This window comes from Mobula birostris, chromosome 11 (assembly GCF_030028105.1).
Source record: "Mobula birostris isolate sMobBir1 chromosome 11, sMobBir1.hap1, whole genome shotgun sequence".
NCBI lineage: Eukaryota > Metazoa > Chordata > Chondrichthyes > Myliobatiformes > Myliobatidae > Mobula > Mobula birostris.
The window spans coordinates 16371052-16390342 of record NC_092380.1 but is presented as its reverse complement, the minus strand read 5'-3'; the positions used below and the strand labels follow the sequence as shown (position 1 = coordinate 16390342).

Sequence of the window (19291 nt, the reverse complement as noted above, 5' to 3'; positions counted from 1 at the left end):
TTCTCTCTTATTAGCATTTTGAATGTTTCTCCATTGTCTTTCTTATCTCTCTCATTAGCATCAATGGTCCGATAGCTTTGCTTGGCGTCACAGGGCAGACTATTATATAGATGGGGAGAGAATCCAAAATGCAAAGATGCAAAGGGACTCGGGAGTCCTTGTGCAGGATACCCTAAAGTTTAACCTCCAGGTTGAGTCGGTGATGAAGAAGGCAAATGCAATGTTGGTATTCATTTCTAGAGGTATAGAATATATAGAATATAAGAGCCAGGATGTGATGTTGAAGCTCTATGAGGCACTCATGAGACCACGGTTGGAGTATTGTGTGCAGTTTTGGGCTCCTTATTTTAGAAAGGATATACTGACATTGGAGAGGGTTCAGAGAAGATTCATAAGAATGATTCCAGAAATGAAAGGGTTACTGTATGAGGAACGTCTGGCAGCTCTTGGGCTGTATTCCCTGGAGTTAAGGAGAATGAGGGGGAATCTCACAGAAATATTTCAAATGTTAAAAGGCCCGAACAGATTAGATATGGCAAAGTTATTTCCCATGGTAGGGGAGTCCAGGACAAGAGGGCATGACTTCAGGATTGAAGGACTTCAATTTAGAACAGAGATGCGGAGAAATTACTTTTGTCAGAGGGTAGTAAATCTGTGGAATTTGTTGCTATGAGCGGCTATGGAGGCCAATCACTAGGTGCATTTAAGGCAGAGATAGATAGGTTCTTGATTAGCCAGGGCATCAAAGGGTATGGGGAGAAGGCAGGGGAGTAGGGATGTCTAGAAAAATTGGATCAGCCCATGATTGAATGGTGGGGCAGACTTGATGGGCAGTATGGCCTAATTCTGCTCCTATATCTTATGGTCTTATTCTCACGTCTCCCCTGACCCTTTGAGCAGAAGATAGAAAACCCAGAAAACCTGTACAACTGGGCTCAAGTTCAGTTTCTATTCCACTTTTATAAAACTGTTCAATAGTTCTCTGGTATGTAAAGATGGACTCTTGACCTCAGAATCTACCCCATTATGTCCTTGCACCTTATTATCTACCTGCACTGCAATTTCTTTGCAACTATAACATATTAATCTCCATTCTGTTATTGCTTTCCTTGTACTCTCTCAATGCGTTGTTATAAGAATGAACTGTATGGATGATATGCAAGACATGTTTTTCACATACTCTGTTAGATGTGACAATAATGAGACCATAAGACACTGAAGCAGCTTTAGGCCACTCAGCCCACCGAGTCTGTTCTGCCATCCTAGCATGGCTGAATTATTTTCCCTCTCAATCCCATTCTCCTGCCTTCTCGCCGTAACCTTTAACGCACTGACTAACCCATAATCTATCAACCTTTGCTTTAAAAATACTCAATGACTTGGCTTCCACAGCCCTCCGTGGCAATGGATTTCACAGATTCACCACCCCCTGCTAAAGAAGTTCCTTCTCATCTCTGTTCTAAATGGACTTCCCTCTATTCTGAGGCTGTTCCCTCTGGCCCTAGACTCCCTCTTCGTGCACCCCCCCCGCCATAAGGAGCATCCTCTCCACATCCACTCCGTCCAGGCCTTTCAATATTCAGTAGGTTTCAGTGAGATGCCCCCTCACTCTTCTAAACTCCAGTGAGTACAGGATCACAGCTGTCAATGCTCCTCATATGTTAACCCTTTAATTCCTGGAATCATTCTTGTGAACCTCCTCTGGCCATTCTCCAATATCAGCACATCTTTTCTTAGGTAAGGAGACCCAAACTGCTCAACATACCACAAGTGTGGTCTGACCAATGCCTTATAAAGCCTCAGTACCACATTCTTGCTCTTATATGCTAGTGCTCTCAAAATGAATGGTAACATTGGATTTACCTTCCTTACCACCAACTCATCCTGCAAATTAACCTTTGGAGAATTCTGCATAAAGGCTTCCAGGTGCCTTTGCACTTTTTTTTGAATTTTCTCCCCCATTTAAAAATAGTTTACACCTTTATTCCTGCTACCAAAGTGCATAACCATACATTTCCTGACACCATATTCCATCTGCCACCTCTGTACCCATTTTCCAATCTGTCCAAGTCCTTCTGCCGATTCCCTGCTTCCTCAACACTACCTGCCCCTCCACCTACCCTTGTAACATCTGCAAACTTGCCCACAAGCCATCAATTCCATCATCTAAATTGTTGACATATAACTTGAAAAGAAGTGGTCCAACCCCAGTGGAGCACCACTTGTCATTAGCAGCCAACCAGAATAGGCCTCCTTTACTCTGACTCTTTGCCTCCTACCAGTCAGCCAATCTTCTATCCATACTAGCATCTCTCCTGTAGCACCACAGGCTCCTATCCTGTTAAGCAGCTCACGTGCAGCACCTTGTCAAAGTCCTCCTGAAAATCCAAGTAAACAACATCCACTGACTTTCCTTTGTCTATCCTGTCCGTGATTTCTTCAAAGAATTCCATAAGATTTCTCAGGCAAGATTTCCCCTTAAGGAAACCATGCCAACTCTGGCCTACTTTATCAAGTGCCCCTAAGTACCCTGAAACCCCATAATGGACTCCCAACTTCTTCCCAACCACTGGAATCAGGCTAACATGGCTATAAGTTCCTTTCTTCTGCCTGCCCGTCCCTTCTAGAAGAATGGAATGACATTTGCAAATTTCCAGTCCTCCAAACCATTCCAGAATATCCTGACTCTTGAAAGATCGTTACTAATGTCTCCGCTAGCTCTTTAGCTACCTATTTTAGAACCCTGTGGTGCAGTTCATCAGGTTCAGGTGACTTATCTACCTTCAGGCCTTCAGGTTCCGAAGCACTTTCTTAATAATAGCAACTACACTCAGTTCTGTCCCCTGACACTATTGAATTTCTGGCGTAATGCTATAGTCTTCCACAGTGAAGACTGGCGCAAAATACTTTGTAATTTCACGCACCATTTCTTTGTTCCCCCTCCATTACTACCTCTCCAGCGTCATTTTCCAACAGTCCAATATTCACTCTCATCTCTCTTCTACCCTTTACTTATCCGAAAAAGCTTTTGGTATGCTCTTTGATATTTTTGGCTAGCTTACCTTCATAATTTCATCTTTCCTCTCCTTATATTTTTTTTAAGTTGCCTTCTGTTGGTTTTTAAAAGCTTCGCAATCTTCTAGTAAACCAATTCACCTTGGCAGCTGAAAGTACAGCGAGCAATAATGCATTGATTAAAATTTGAGACAATTTGAGAGAGTGCAAAGATCAGGTAGTGGGTAAGAGGATTTAAGGAGGCGACAGAGAGCAGGAAGGGTGAAGTGTTGCAAATACTTTGTAAACATAGATGAATTTTTTTAGTACTGGCATATTGCCAACATTTGTAACCCAGCATAGTTGTGACATTTGAAGCATTAGGAGATTGGAAATTGCTGTCTCCGATCTACATGTGAGACCAGCAGATCCTGTGTAAACTGTGTTTGATTGAATGTGTCAATTCCTCAGGTAGAGACGGATGTGATCCACTGGGGCAGAATTTATTCCAGCATATCTGAGCAAGCTACGAGGCAGGAAGAATCACAGTGTAAACCTGAGCAACCTCTCACATCACATTCACACACACAGCTCTCATTACAAGGTAGTTAAAGTGACCTCAGGTATTTGGGGACCTCACAGCGTTGCATTGGTAAAACAACATTTGTTTTTTTTATTGAATTAAATTGTACGTCTGCTCATTATTACTCAACAAGCTTTGGCTTTTCAAGATTTTGCCACCCTGGTTATAAACACTCCCTGTCTGGGAGAGGAGCCCCTGTCTCTGTGTTTGTCTCCTACTCTACCTTTACTGGTGCTCAGCAAGATTCTGTCCCTAATTGCACTAATTTACTATCATTAAAACAAGGTTCAGAGGCTGATTAATTTTTATCACGGCCTAGTCAATTCGCCTGGCAGTCAATGTGATTGCTGTATTTGTGCCTTATATGCATGAGCAAGATTTAGAATTTTGATCTTTATAGAACAGCCAAGAAGTTTTTTTTTTCTGTGAAAGTCATTAAAGCCATGAAATGTTCTCTGACATGACTTCCTTGCCTTGTTAGGAGCCTCCCATGCCTGACAACTACCTTGTAATGAGAGCTGTGTGTGTGAATGTGATGTGAGAGGTTGCTCAGGTTTACACTGTGATTCTTCCTGCCTCGTAGCTTGCTCAGATATGCTGGAATAAGTTCTGCCCCAGTGGATCACATCCGTCTCTACCTGAGGAATTGTAGGTTTAAATTCCATTCGACAGATGAACACAAGCCAGGCTGACGTTCTCAGACACGATAGGATGTCGTCACTGAAACCCTGTCAGATTTATTGCCGAATGGAAGAGCTTCCAAGAGAAGCACAAGTTGTTTTCCACTTTCTTGGCCAATATTTATCTTTTAATCAGCATTTTAAAAATCTAGTCATAACAGTATTACTGTTTGTGGAACTTTGCTGTGCTTAAGTTGACCACTGTGTTTTGCAAGTTATAGTAGAAGTTCAGAACGTAGTTAGCGGCAACTTGCTTTGGTATTTTATACGTAATTGAAGGTACAAATGCCAAGTCTTTCTTTCTTACCCTAACTTCATCATTGTTGTAATTTGTTGATGTCCTGAAGGCCTAGCAGCTGCCAGTGTGCTCGTGGAGGCAATCGCGAATGCTGTAATTGGTGCCACAAGCGGATTAAACATTTCTTGTGCTAATATTACAAGCCAGTGCAGCAGTTCTGCAGAAGTTCCATCACAGAGTACTGATCCAAAGGCTAATGCTTTCTTCAGAGCAGGGAAGCTCAAAGTTCAAAGTAAATTTATTATCCAAGTACATATATGTAACCACATATCACCCTGAGATTCATTTGCTTGAGCTCAATGGAATATTTCATAATGATAAACAATTTTCAGTCATTTTAAGGTAATTAGCAAAACAAAACAGAAGGATATAAAGATTTTTATTGTGTTATAATCTCATAGACATGTATGTGGTGGCGAGGTTCAGGCCCAGAGTGTATCAAAGTGACAGAGCCTGGATTCTAGTGTGGGGAATGACCCGATGTTCGGACAGTTTAAACACTGGGCCAAATGGACTGAAAAGGCAGGGCGTTGGGACTGGAGGCGAGGGTCGGGCTGATTCTGCTGGTTGCTCGGTGACATTTACTCCACTCTGCGGCACTGAGGCTGAGGATGTGAGCCTACTCCAGGCTTAGTGTCTATGGACTCACTTCCATTCTGAACGCTGTTACTTGCTTTTATTGTTTGCATGATTTGTGAGTTTTTTTTCTCTCTCTCTCTGCGCATTGGGTGTTTGTTGGTCCTTTTTAAATGGGTTCTTTCAGGTTTCTCGTGGCTGCCTGTAAGGAGACGAATCTCAAGGTTGTATACCTTATACATACTTTGATAATAAATGTACTTTGAACTTTGTTCATCTGAAAAGTACCTGAAGGATGAAAACTTGCAGAACTGTTGAGAAAGCAATAGTTTTCTGTTGACTAGACCCTCAGATTTGTGTGATTTTCCTAAAACTCTCAACCCCTCCAACTTGTATTCCACTTTAAAGACCCCAAAATGCCTACATCACTGGTTGCTCATCCTAATATCTCCATCACTAATAGCTTACTTTTATATTCTCACCTCACTAGTTTGCTCTGTTTTTGCACTACTTAATTATTTTTTTTATTTCTTACAGGCGTTGGTGTTCGGACTGCTGATTTTTACGATGTATGTCAATGATTTGGACTATGGGATTAATGGATTTGTGGCTAAATTTGTTGATGATACAAAGATAGGTGGAGGAGCAGGTAGTGTTGAGGAAACAGAGAGCCTGCAGAGAGACTTAGATAGTTCAGGGGACCGGGCAAAGAAGTGGCAGTTGAAATACAATGTTGGAAAGTGGGTCATGCACTTTGGTGGAAGAAATAAACGGGCAGACTATTATTTAGATGAGGAGAGAATTTAAATTGCAGAGATGCAAAGGGACTTAGGAGTCCTTGTGCAGGATACCCTAAAGGTTAACTTCCAGGCTGAGTCAGTGGTGAAGAAGCCGAATGCAATGTTGACATTCAGTTCTAGAGGTATAGAATATAAGAGCAGGGATGTGATGTTGGGGCTTATAAGAAACTCGTGAGGCCACTCTTGGAATATTGTGTGCAGTTTTGGCCTCCTTATTTTAGAAAGGATATACTGACATTAGAGAGGGTTCAGAGAAGATTCACAAGAATGATTCCAGGAATGAAAGGGTTACCGTATGAAGAAGGTCTGGCAGCTCTTGGGCTGTATTCCCTGGAGTTCAGGAGAATGAGGGGTGATCTCATTGAAACATTTCAAATGTTAAAAGACCTGAACAGATTAGATATGGCAAAGTTATTTCCCATTGTAGGGGAGTCTAGGACAAGAGGGCTTGACTTCGGGATTGAAGGATGTCCATTTAGAACAGAGATGCGGAGAAGTTACTTTAGCCAGAGGGTGGTAAATCTATGGAATTTGTTGCCATGAGTGGCTGTGGAGGCCAAGTCACTGGGTGTATTTAAGGCAGAGATTGATAGGTTCTGGATCAGCCGTGGCATCAAAGGGTATGGGGAGAAAGGAGGGGAGTGGGGATGATTGGAAAAATTGGATCAGCCCATGATTGAATGGTGGAGCAGATTTGATGGGCCAAATGGCCTACTTCTACTCCTATATCTTATGGTCTTATTGCAATTTACAGTAGTTTTTTGATGTACTTCACTGTACTGCTGCTTCAAAGTAACAAAATTTCACAACATATGTCAATGGTAATAAACTGGTTTCTGATTCATAGTCTCATGTAAAGTGCTTTGTAATATTTTGCCTCACTAAAGTTTTATTTTCTTTCTGCATTGCAATCCTTCCATAAGACCACAAACAGTATTCTTGTGGTACACCTGGCACACTTCCATGTCATAAATGACTACGTTATTCCTTCAGCATGCTACTGTCTAATGGCTTTGACTGGTCTGAGTTGCTTAGTCTTGTCTGAAATTACAGTTTCTTGGAATAAAGATGGCAGAGACCGTTGCGAAAACGAACGTATAGCCACACTTTTCCATTGATTACACTGGAATGGTGTGCGGATGTCATGCTGGAGTTAAAAAAGCGGGGCTCCTTGGCTGCAAGGTACTGAAGAAGTAGCCAGCAGAACCACTGCCTCAGAGCGCCAGAGACGTTGGTTCAACCCTGACCTCTGTGAATTTTGCACACTCTCCCTGTGACTGCGTGAGCTTCTTCTGGAGGCTCTGGTTTCTTCCTCTCTCCTGGGGATGTGCAGGCTGCTAGGACAATTGGCCAATATAAATGGTCCCCAGTGAGTGAATGAATGGCAGAATCTGCAAGGAGTTGATGAGAACGTGTAAAAACTAAAATAAGAGATTAATGTGGGATTAGCGGGTTTAGCATGGATTCAGTGGGCCAAAAGGTCTTTTTCCATATTGTGTGTCTATGTGACTAAGGTGAGGTGATGGAGTGTGATAAACTATGGCTCAGTCCGCCAAGTGAAGGTGGGAAAACTGGAGGGAGAGGGGAACTTTGCGAATGAAGAACATTAACTGAACTGCCTGTTTCTTACTCACAGTGATCATTCTGTGTGGAATGAACAGTGACATTGAGACATTAGTTGGTGACACTAAATTGGATGAAGATATTGTCATCATTCTGCTGAACCTGTTCAAGTGAGTGCTTTGACTTGGATTTTTGTTTTTTTCCAGCAGTTATTCTCACTGACCAATAGATGGCAGTACTGGATTACTTTTCATATTTGCTGTTGGCCCCAGGGCAGACAGGTTATGGATAAGATTTGAAATTCTCTCTACATTTGTGCTTTCCTTTAGCATGAATTCATTGAAAAACTCAAATATTTGTGTGATGCCAAAATAACATACACATTACGCAGACAATGGCTCACAAATAAAAAACACTGGAAAAAGCTCAGGTCAGGCAGAGATTACAAAGTCATCAGAATTAACATTCAGATCTTCAGAATGAAGGACACTTGATTTGAAAACTTAACTCTACTCTTTTCTTTGATACTGCTTGATTTGCCGAGAACTTCTAGTATTTTCTGATTTATTACTTATTTCCAGTTTCTGCTGTTTTTATTCGATATTCCATCAAAATTAGGCCTTCCAACTCCACAATCACAAATTGCTACTCTATACCGTCTCTTATAGTCCCTTACACAGGAGTAATCTGTAAGTGCAAGTTTCTAATGCTGTTTTTTTAATAGATGCAGAAACTTGGTTTGCCCAATTAAAAACTAAGTGATATAAGGCTACACAGAAACTGATCTGACATTGAGCCAGAATGAATCAAACCTCCCCGTGGGACATAATCTCACTCAAATTCACTTGCTAATTTCATATGACTCTCACCGCACAAGCTGTCCCTCTCCTGACACTGCCATCTCACCAATACAATATCCTTTGGTTGGGGATAAAAATTATCCAATTTCTCCCTTGAATGTTCTCATCAATTTAACTTTCACAGGCCTCTTGGGATTCCACAAGGTTTGTATGATGTAGATCAGGGGTTCCCACCCTTTTTTATGCCATGGACCCTCTACCATTAACTGAGGTGTCTGTGGACCCCAGGTTGGGAACTCCTGCAGTAGGTGAAGCAATTTCTTATCTCAGTCCTAAATGGCTAGGCCATCACAACCTTCTATAAATCCACCTTCACAGTGTGTTGCTTCAGGAAGGCTAATAGTATCATCGATGATACTGTCACCTTGGCACCTTTTCTCTCTTCTACCCTCTAGAAGATACAAGAGCTTAAATGCTTGGTTGACTGGACTTCTGAACCACACATCTCTTGTTACCTTATTAGAGTTAGCCTGGCCTCTACCTTTTGATCTGTTTGGCATGGGTGACCCTACCAAGAGCCAAAGCTCTCTGAGTCATTGAGGCACACAAGCCTCCAAACCATGATAAGGTTATGGTTCTCTTTATGTTAAATCCGTGGGTGTGATGTGCACACTAGACCATTGCAATGGTACCAATGGAGAAGTGGCATCTTTACCGTCTTTGTTTTTTTTTAACTACAAATTGTGACAATGACTCACTCATTGTTTAGATGAACTTGATTTCAATTAGCACTTTCTTTAACAATCAGTCAATTGTCCAGTTGTCAAATGAGAGATACGAGTCTTCAACGTTGTGCCATCCTCCCAAGACATTTGTATGTTAATTCACTATCAAAAACATGATGGCATTGGGTCAGTGATCGGGAGGATGGGTGGTGAGATGTTAATAATGTCTTTCTCACTATTCTTCCCACTCATCTTTCTGATAGCCACAGCTATTCACTCAATGATGACTCAATGGACTACATGAAGCAAGTACTGGTGGTCACCCTGCTTCCTTCACAAGGGATCAATGACAGCCAGAGGGTAAGACCATAAGATACAGGAGCAGAATTAGGCCCTTTTGGCTCATCGAGTAAGGAGTAAATCTCCAGGAATAGATCGGATTAAGATTCTGCGTTCTTACTGTAAATTACCAAGCCCTTAATAGAAGAGCTGGCTGATGCCTCTCCCTATCACACTGAATTGAGTTTTTGCCCCCTTTAGAGATCCTGATTCCCTCGTCCATCCTTTAGTGCCTTATTCAAATAGCAAATCGTACATTTATGAGAAACAATGAGTGGCAGTTCATATGTAAAATCATAAAACTTGTGAGCGCATTGGAGGTGGCCAGCTCATTGTGCTTTTGCTTATGTTAGGCCCTCAGTTGCCAGTTCCTCTTCCCTTCCTATTTACTTGCCCTTTGAATGAGTATTTGAACTAGTATACACTGTACTCCTTGTATCCTAGTGCAAATACTGTACTTATTCAAATATCTGTTAAGTAGGTACAGTCTCTTTGACCATCAATGTATTGCAGCAGGTTGGGGGAGGATATCAAAGCTTAAGATGGTTGATTAGGTTGCCAATGAAGTGGACTGCTTTGTTCTTGGACAGTGTAAGGCTTTTTGAGAGTTGTTCAAGCTGTATTGATTCAGGTGAATGGAAGCTATACCATCACACTTGCAACTTGTTCCCTGTTGTAGTAGAAATAGTTAAAACTAGTGTCTGATGGGATACTTGACCATTCTGGAGCAGCTGGGCTTAAGACTGTTGATGCGTGTTGAGAATAACCTTGGATGATAAGCACAGTACCAAGAACTCCTATTAATTAGATACTAGGCCCCTGGAACCAGGACAAAGGATGTCTCTGGGTGTAAATTATGAGTCCTGATACCAGGAATGTTAGACTTGCACTGAGGGTTAATTGACATGTCTTTTAAACAATTGATCATATACTGACCATGGGATACCAAACAAAAGTTATGTGAAGTTGTTTGTCTTGCTGTATAAATATGAGCTTTGTACAACCTAAAAATCAGAGTTCTGGTGGTGATGGAGACTGCTGCAGACTCTCCATGATATTATGTTAATAAACTCTTAAAATAAAACTGGAAGTCACTCTGGTGATCTTAGTTAGTGATTCCACAACACTTGTAGATGATGGGCAGACCTTGGGCTGTCAGGAGACACTCTGCAGGATATCCAACCTCTGATCTACTCTTTTACTTTGGTTTCATCTAACTGGTCCATTTGAATTTCTGGTCATGGAAATGTGCTATGACAATATTGAATATCAAGCAGAGGTCAGTAGATGCTCTCTTGTTAGAGATAGTCACCACCAGCACTTTTCTAGCCTGAATATTATGGTTTCTTATTTGTCCATGGATGAGTGTTGTCCAGATTTTATACAGACATCAGGTGCATTATTTGTTGAGGCATTTTAAATGGATTTAAACATTAAAAGTTGTACAACATCCCCAATTCTAACCTTATGAGAATGGGAATGTGGGGTTTGAATAATGCATGATGTAGTTCTTGTTGCACTTTCCTATGCTTGCTGTTTGTTCTCAAAATATAATTTGATTCATCAATGTTGCTGGTGAACGCAGCAGGCCAGGCAGCATCTCTAGGAGGAGGTACAGTCGACGTCTCAGGCTGAGACCCTTCATCAGGACTAACTGAAGGAAGAGCTAGTAAGAGATTTGAAAGTGGGAGGGGGAGGGGGAGATCCAAAATGATAGGAGAAGACAGGAGGGGGAGGGATGGAGCCAAGAGCTGGACAGGTGATTGGCAAAAGGGATATGAGAGGATCAGGGGACAGGAGGCCCAGGGAGAAGGAAAAGGGGGAGTGGGGAACCCAGAGGATGGGCAAGGGGTATAGTGAGAGGGACACAGGGAGAAAAAGGAGAGTGAGAGAAAGAATGTGTGTATATAAATAACGGATGGGGTATGACGGGGAGGTGGGGCATTAGCGGAAGTTAGAGGTCAATGTTCATGCCATCAGGTCTCGGCCTGAAACGTTGACTGTACTTCCTCCTAGAGATGCTGCCTGGCCTGCTGCGTTCACCAGCAACTTTGATGTGTGTTGCTTGAATTTCCAGCATCTGCAGAATTCCTCATGTTTGCGAATATAATTTGATTCACTGGGATCTCCACTTTAAAAACTGAATCTGTTTCAGGCCATCAATGACTACGTCAGGGGCTATTCTGAAGCCGTTAATCTCTTTGGATCTGTTCTCAACAAGTTCCTGAAGAGGAATCAGACCCCAACACGGGACGACTTCCGGCGAAGTTTTCGTAATACTTCTTTCCCAGGTAATTACAGATTGTCCCTACGCTGAAAGGAAAGGTAGTGGATGGAGACAGGATAATGGATGAAAAGAAGACAGGTAGAGAGGAAGAAGGGAACACAGACACGTGTGGGAATGAAAGGAAGGGAGACCAAGGATCTGACTTAATACAACACAGAAGGCCATTTGGCTCAATGTCAACTTCCATCAGAATAACCCCATCAACCCCATTCCTTCCTGTCCTGTAGCTCTGCAACTTATTCTCTCTTACATGTTCATCAAACTCTCCTTTCATTAATTCTGTCGTTTACCGACATTACTACGGCCCATTACAGCCCTGGCATTTAGTAGACCAATGAAGGTCCTCCATCTCTGTCAGTGGCTATTATTGTGCCCCAGGTGTGGTTCAGGGTCCTCATTTCTGCCTCTACGGTACGGCGCCAAGTTGTCTTTGGTCTCCCATGTTTCCTCCACCCTTCAGGGGTCCAATGGATTGCTGCCTTGATGTTGGAGTTGGCCTCCCTTCTCATCACGTGTCCAATTCATCTCCTATGTTTCCTCATGATGACTGTGGGCATGTCCTCTTGGTGACACTGAAGGAACAGGGTGTTTGGAGATCTTTCTTGGCCAGAAAATATGGAGGTTCCTGGTGTGAAATAACAACAGCTCGGCGAGGTCACTTTCTGTCAAGCACTGGCATTCTGTCCCCTACAGAGGTGTGGACAGAACACTGCTCTACTAGAGTGAGATAGGACATCTGGTTGAGTGATGGCACTAAAACAACTTCTTGACTTCAGGAAGGAGAAGGAGGGCTAATATACACTAGTCTACATCGGGGAATTGGCGGTGGAGACAGCAGCTTTAAATTAATGGGTGTTAACATATCAGATGGCCTGTCCTGGGCCCAGCACATGAATACAATAGTCAGGAAAGCATGCCAGCTTCTTTATTTTCTTAGGAGGTTAAGGATGATCGGTTTATCAGAGAATTCGCCAACAAGCTTCTACAAATGTACTGTTGAAAATATCCTGACTGGTTGCATCATGGTCTGGTACGGCAACTCAAATACAGGACCATAAGAAGCTGGGTTCCTTAAAGTTGTTATAGCCCATGGGGGGGGAGGGATGATTGGTGAATATAAGCTCCCACCACCTATTAAATACTCCCTATGGTGGGTGTCTCAAATAGCCTCTGCCGACCAAATCCAGCACCTAGCCTTCACGTGTGGAGTAGCTACTGAGCACTAAGCCTGGTGGAGCTGTTTATGTTTATAGGAGAAGGGGCAATAGCGTGTTACTGACACCTTAAAACCAGTCACTCCGGGCAGATGGAGCTCGTCAGCCGTGGTTGGCAGCTCATCTTGGAGAAGGAAAACTCTGATCTCAAACCCCCACTGCCTTGTGGCTATACCCACTCGTGGGGAAGGCTTCGGGAGTAAACCCCGAGGGAAAAATCTGGAGCTGGAGTCCCTGAGGCAACCCTACGTTGAGTTTAACATTAGCGGGCAAATCCTGTGATGCCACTGTGCCAGACTTTATTGGTCTCTGCCTTTCCTTTTGGATTCATTAGCTGTGTGGAGAAGGGTAACCTGCTGCATGGGCAACACCTTGCTCTCGGTATTGTACTGTCCTGGCTTGCATATCATGTAGGCAGCTAGGATGCAAAATCCACGGTCAACCCTGACCAACAGAGGGCCTCATAAGAAGCTGCGGAGGGTATTGGGTTTTCCCAATACATTACAGACACATCCTTCTTGACCATCGGTAGTATTTACTGGAGTCACTACCTCATCTATAATCCCCACAATCCAGGCCATGCTGTTCTTTTACAGCTAGCATCAGGCAGGAGGTACAGTAGTCAGAAGTTCCACACAACCAGGTTCAAGAACAGCTACTTCCCTTCAGCCATTTAATCCTTGAACCAACTGGCAAAGCCCTGATCTCTGCAGTTTAGTGAAACTATGAACACTTGGTACTAAAATGGACATTTTTATGTTCTAATTGCGTTTTCTTGAAGAAAAGTATATAATTTATGTTTTTCTTGTGATTGCTGCATATACAATAAGCTTGTGATGCTGCTACAACTAAGTTCTTCATTGCACTTGTGCCCACGACTATAAACTCGACTTTGGAGGCAAGGAAATAGAGAGGATGGGTAAAAATGTAAGGAGCAAAAAAATTGACATGAAAATGGAAGGAAGGAAGAGAGAGCAGGGAATGGACGTGTAAGGGAAATGGAGGCTTTTGGGGAAAGGAGGTCAATGGAATGAGGGGAAATCGAGAGTGTGGAAACACAGGGAGAAGTAGTGAAAGTGGAAGGTAAGGAATGGTTTTTTGGGAATATGGCGTTGGTGAAAGGGATAAAGGCATCCTACGAAGAGAAGGAGCATGAATATAGAAATATAAAGAAAGATGAACAATCTTGAAAGAAACATAAGTGATAACTGGAATATGATTGTACTTAGTAAACATATTAAATTAGCCATTCACTTGATTGTAGGGCTGAATGGAGAAGTTTACCTGGATGAACATGGAGACCGAGAGTTTAGCCTGACTGTTCTATACACTTCAACCAAGACAACCAAAGTAAGTTCTAAACTTCAAGTGAATTGGGATGTTCCATATTGAAGCTGGTCTCTGCCGCAGATGTACGCAGTTTTACCACAGAAACAGATAAAAGCATTCAAAGGTCCTTTAAGTAAAATGTTAGTTTTCTGTGTACATACCAGTACAAACTGCCCCTACCGCACACACGTACGCAAACTGATCCCTCTGCCACAATAGTGTCTGACCCTTCCACTCAGTCAGACGTGCACACTGACACCTACTCCCCAAAGCACTGCCTCACTCCCCTCCGCGTACGTTTAACCCATTTCCACCCACCACCTACAGATGTCTGTCATTCTCCAAACACTTTGGTGCCCAGCATTGCTCATACAGAACAAGCACAGCACTAACTGAGCCAAAGCAAGCCAGTGATTTTGATGCCACTAGACTGCCTTAATGTGGGCCTGCAGGACTGAATGAAGATGTGTGATGATCTGCTGTATAGTTTTGTCTTGGTGAGGACGTGGTCCCAGCATCATGGCATTATCAACCGTGGGGCAGAAGAAGGAGGGGTAGATGGATGAAGAGGGAGTGGCATATAGAAACTTGTCTAATCAGTACTTTTACAGCTAAGTTGTCTGAGGACAATTGGCTAAACTATGATTCTCAATTTCTGCAGCTTGTGGTAGAACAAAGAGATCTGGGAATACAGGTTCATAATTCATTGAAAGTGGTGTCACAGGTAGACAGGGTTGTAAAGAAAGCTTTTGGCACATTGGCTTTCATAGATCAAAGTGTTGAGTACAGGAGTTGGGATGTTATATTGAAGTTGTATAAGACATTGGCAAGGCTTAATCTGGAGTATTGTGTGCAGTTTTGGTCACCTACCTACAGAAAAGATGCAAACAAAATTGAAAGAGTACAAAGAGAATTTAAAAGGTGCTTCTGGGACTGGGGAACCTGAATTATAAGGAAAGATCAAATAGTTCAGAACTTTATTCCCTAGAAGGTAGAAGACTGAGGAGAGATTTGATAGAGACATACAAAATTATGAGGGGCATAGGGTAAATGAATGCAGGCTTTTTCCACTGAAGTTGGGTGGGACTACAACTGGAGGTCATGGGCTAAGGGTGAAAGGTGAAATGCTTAAGAGGAACATGAGGGGACACTCTTCACTCAAAAGGTGGTGAGAGTGTGGAATGAGCTGGCAGTGCAAGTACTGGATGTGATTTCAGTTTCAACGTTGAAGAGAAGTTTGGATAGGTACATGGATGGGAAGGGTATGGAGGGTATGGTCTGGGTGCAGGCTGTTGGGACTATGCAGTTTAAATGGTTCAGCACATACTAGATGGGCCGAATTGCCTGTGATAGAACTCTAACTTTTCTATGACTCTATAGAGAAGAGTCCCTCCATGTAAAACTTCATGCCATGGTCACCTTTGTAAGGGTGTATTCTGGAGTTATGCAATATAGCAAGTATTAATTTCAACAGCAACCTGTCTTCAGATCTGACTGTGGATTGTAGATCAAATTTAAAAAGCAGCTCAGAACAATGGTCTTCCTGGAGCTGCAGACTGGGGTTGATTGCAAACCAGGTAACACCCATTCAGTTGAGATGTCTGCATATGCATGAAAGCAGCTAGAGAGACAGAGGTGATGAACACTCAATTTGGGTGTGTTGGTGTGAAGATCTACATGTTTCAAATTGTGTGCAACTCAAAGGAAGCATCATAAGACCATAAGATATAGGAGCAGAATTAGGCCATTTGGTCCATCGAGTCTGCTCTGCCATTTTATTATGGCTAGTCCAATTTTCCTCTCAGCCGCAATCTCCTGCCTTCTCCCCGTATCGCTTCATGCCCTGACCAATCAAGAATCTATCAACACCTGCCGTAAATATACACAAAGACTTGGCCTCCACAGCTGCCTGTGGCAAAGAATTCCACAGATTCACTATTCCTCCTCATCTCTGATCTTGATATACAATATCTGTTCACAATATACATTAACAATCTGGAAGAGGGGACCGAGTATACTATAGCTAAGTTTGATGATGATACTAAATAGAGTGAAAAAGCAATTGTGCAGAAGATGTGGAGAGTCTGAGAGAGATATGGATAGGTTAAGTGAGTGGGCAAGCATCTGGCAGATGGAGTACCATGTTGGTAAATGTGAGGTTATCCACTTTGGAAGGAAAAATGAAAGAGCAGATTATTATTTAAATAGTAAAAAACTGCAGCATGCTGCTGTGCATGGGGGCTTGCGAGTGTCTGTGCATGAATCTCAAATGGTTGGTTTGCAGGTGCAGCAGGCCATCAAGAAGGCAAATGGAATGCTAGCCTTCCTTGCTAGAGGGATTGAATTTAAGAGCAGGGAGGTTATGCTGCAACTATACAAGGTACTGGTGAGGCCGTACCTGGAGTACTGCGTGCAGTTCTGGTCTCCATACTTGAGGAAGGAAATACTGGCTTTGGAGGTGATGCAGAGGAGGTTCACCAGGTTGATTCCAGAGATGAGAGGGTTAGACTATGAGGAGAGATTGAGTTGCCTGGGACTGTACCCGCTGGAATTCAGGAGAATGAGAGGAGATCTCATAGAAACATATAAAATTATAAAAAGGATAGATAAGATGGAGACAGGAAAGTTGGTTCCACTGGTAGGTAAGACTAGAACTAGGGGACATAGCCTCAAGATTTGGGGGAGTAGATTTAGGATGGAGATAAGGAGGAACTGCTTTTCCCAGAGAGTGGTGAATCTGTGGAATTCTCTGCCCAATGAAGCAGTGGAGGCTACCTCAGTAAATATACTTAAGACAAGTTTGGATAGATTTTTGCATAGTAGGAGAATTAAGGGTTATGGGGAAAAGGCAGGGAGGTGGAGATGAGTCTATGGCCAGATCAACCATGAGCTTATTGAATGGTGGAGCAGGCTTGTTGGGCCAGATGGCCGACTCCTGTTCCTATTTCTTATGATCTAAAAGGACACTCCTCTATTCTGAGGCTGTCGTCTGGTCTTAGACCCTCCCACCATAGGAGACATCCTCTCTGCATCCACTCTATCAAGGCCTTTCACCATTCAATAGGTTTCAATGAGGCCACCCTTCATTCTTCTCAATTCCAGTGAATACAGGCAAAGAACCATCAAATGCTTTTCATATGACAAGCCATTCAATCCTGGAATAATTTTCATGAACCTCCTTTGAACCCTCTCCAGTTTCAGATATCCTTTCTAAGATAAGTGGCTAAACCTGCTCACAGTACTCCAAGTGGGACCTCACCAGTGTTTTATAGTTTCAAAATTACGTTCTTGCTTTTATATTCTAGTCTTCTTGAAATGAATGCTAACATTGCATATGCCTTCCTCACCACAGACTCAACCTGCAAATTAACCTTTAGGGAATCCTACACAAGTACTCCCAAGTCCCTTTGCATCTCAGTTTTTATATTTCTCTCCATTTAGAAAATAGTTACCCCTTTCATTTCTTCTACCAAGGAGCATGACCGTACACTTCCCAACACTGTATTCCATCTGCTATTTCTTTCCCCATTTTCCTAATCTGTTTAAGTCCTTCTGTAGCCTCTCAACTTCCTCAAAACTACCTGCCCCTCCACCTATTTTCATGTCAACTAGAAGCTTTGCAACAAAACTGTCAATTCTGTCATTCAAACCATTGATATATAACGTAAAAAAAATTGGCCCCAACACAGACCCCTGTGGAACACCAGTAGTCACCAGCAGCCAACCAGAAAAGGTTCCCTTTATTCCCACTCTTTGCCTCCTGCCAATCAGCCACCGCTTTATCAATTATAGAATCTTTCCTGTAATACCATGGGCTTGTAACTTGTTAAGCATCCTCATGTGTGGCACCTTGTCAAAGGCTGCTGAAAATCCAAGTAAACAGCGTCAACTGATTCTCCTTTGTCTATTCTGCTTGTTATTTCTTCAAAGAATTCCAATAGATTTGTCAGACAAGATCTTCTCTTGAAGAAACCATGCTGACTATGGCCTTTTTTATCATGCACCTCCAAGTACCCTGAGACCTCATCCTTAATAATCAGTTCCGACAACTTCCCAACCACTGAGGTCAGACTAACTGGCCTTTAGTTTCCTTTCTTCTGCCTCTCTCCCTTCTGGAAGAGTGGAGTGATATTTGCAATTTTCCGGTCTTCCGGAGCCATTCCTGAATCTAGTGATTCTTGAAAGACCATTACTAATGCCTCCATGAACTCTTCAGACATCTCTTTCAGAACTCTGGGGTGTACACCATTAAGAATGCATTGCAACTATAGAAACTGTCTTGTTGTTAACTTTGTTCTTTAACGTGTAAAATGTGATGTAATATTGGGTCAGGAGGCCTCTTCTACCAAGAGTGTCTCAAGTATAATGCCTACTTGTGTGCTGAATAAAGACGTCTATATCACCAGCCTTGGCAGCAAATGGCAATGCAGTGTAAATAGAGAATGCTGGCAGCATTTGGATAGAAAGATACGTGGTTAACATTCCAAACACTCTTCCTCAGAATTAAGATAAAGCAAAAAGGTTTGTTTTGGGTTACTACAAAGATTGGGAAAAAGGATAGATTGGACAAAGGGAATATCTGTAAAAAGTTGAGGTCAGTTTGTCGTAGGAGTGTGTTGTTAATGGGGACAGTTGGAGATGTAATATGTTGTAATAGCAGATCAGGTGTACTAGTGGAGAGAGAACAAAAACTGAGCCAATATCACAGACAGATGGAAAAGAACAGAAAAAAACTGTTCTGACAAAGATAGAGAAAGCAAGTTATCAGAAGCTAGAGAATTTGATACTGAGTTCAGAAGGCTGCAATATTCCCACATGAAAATGAGGTGCTTTCCTAAAGTTTCTGGTGAGTCTCCCCGTCCATTTTGTGTTTGGTTTATCCATTGCAGGAGGGACCACATGGTGAATCCAAAATGAAGGAGGCTTCACCTGTAAAGACTCATTAGGTCCCAGCCTGATGGGGCAAAGTGAAAAGATCGGTGTTGCATTTGCAGTGGTTGACCACTCTCATCCTGACTTCTGTGGACTCTTGCTGAGTCTTGATATAAGCTTCAGGAACACCATCTCATCTGTCATCTGGGCTTATTCCAGCTTTCTGAATTC

General features: G+C 42.6%; 1 protein-coding gene across 1 annotated transcript in view; it reads left to right on the top strand.

Moving 5' to 3' along the window:
* The window catches only part of LOC140205391 (guanylyl cyclase C-like), an 87783-nt gene that overhangs the window by 24314 nt on the left and 44178 nt on the right, over positions 1-19291 (top strand). Inside the window, exons 6-9 of the mRNA XM_072272983.1 lie at positions 7568-7664; positions 9283-9379; positions 11514-11649; positions 14124-14209. Of these exons, the coding sequence (XP_072129084.1) occupies positions 7568-7664; positions 9283-9379; positions 11514-11649; positions 14124-14209 (416 nt within the window). The remainder of the gene's footprint in view (positions 1-7567; positions 7665-9282; positions 9380-11513; positions 11650-14123; positions 14210-19291) is intronic.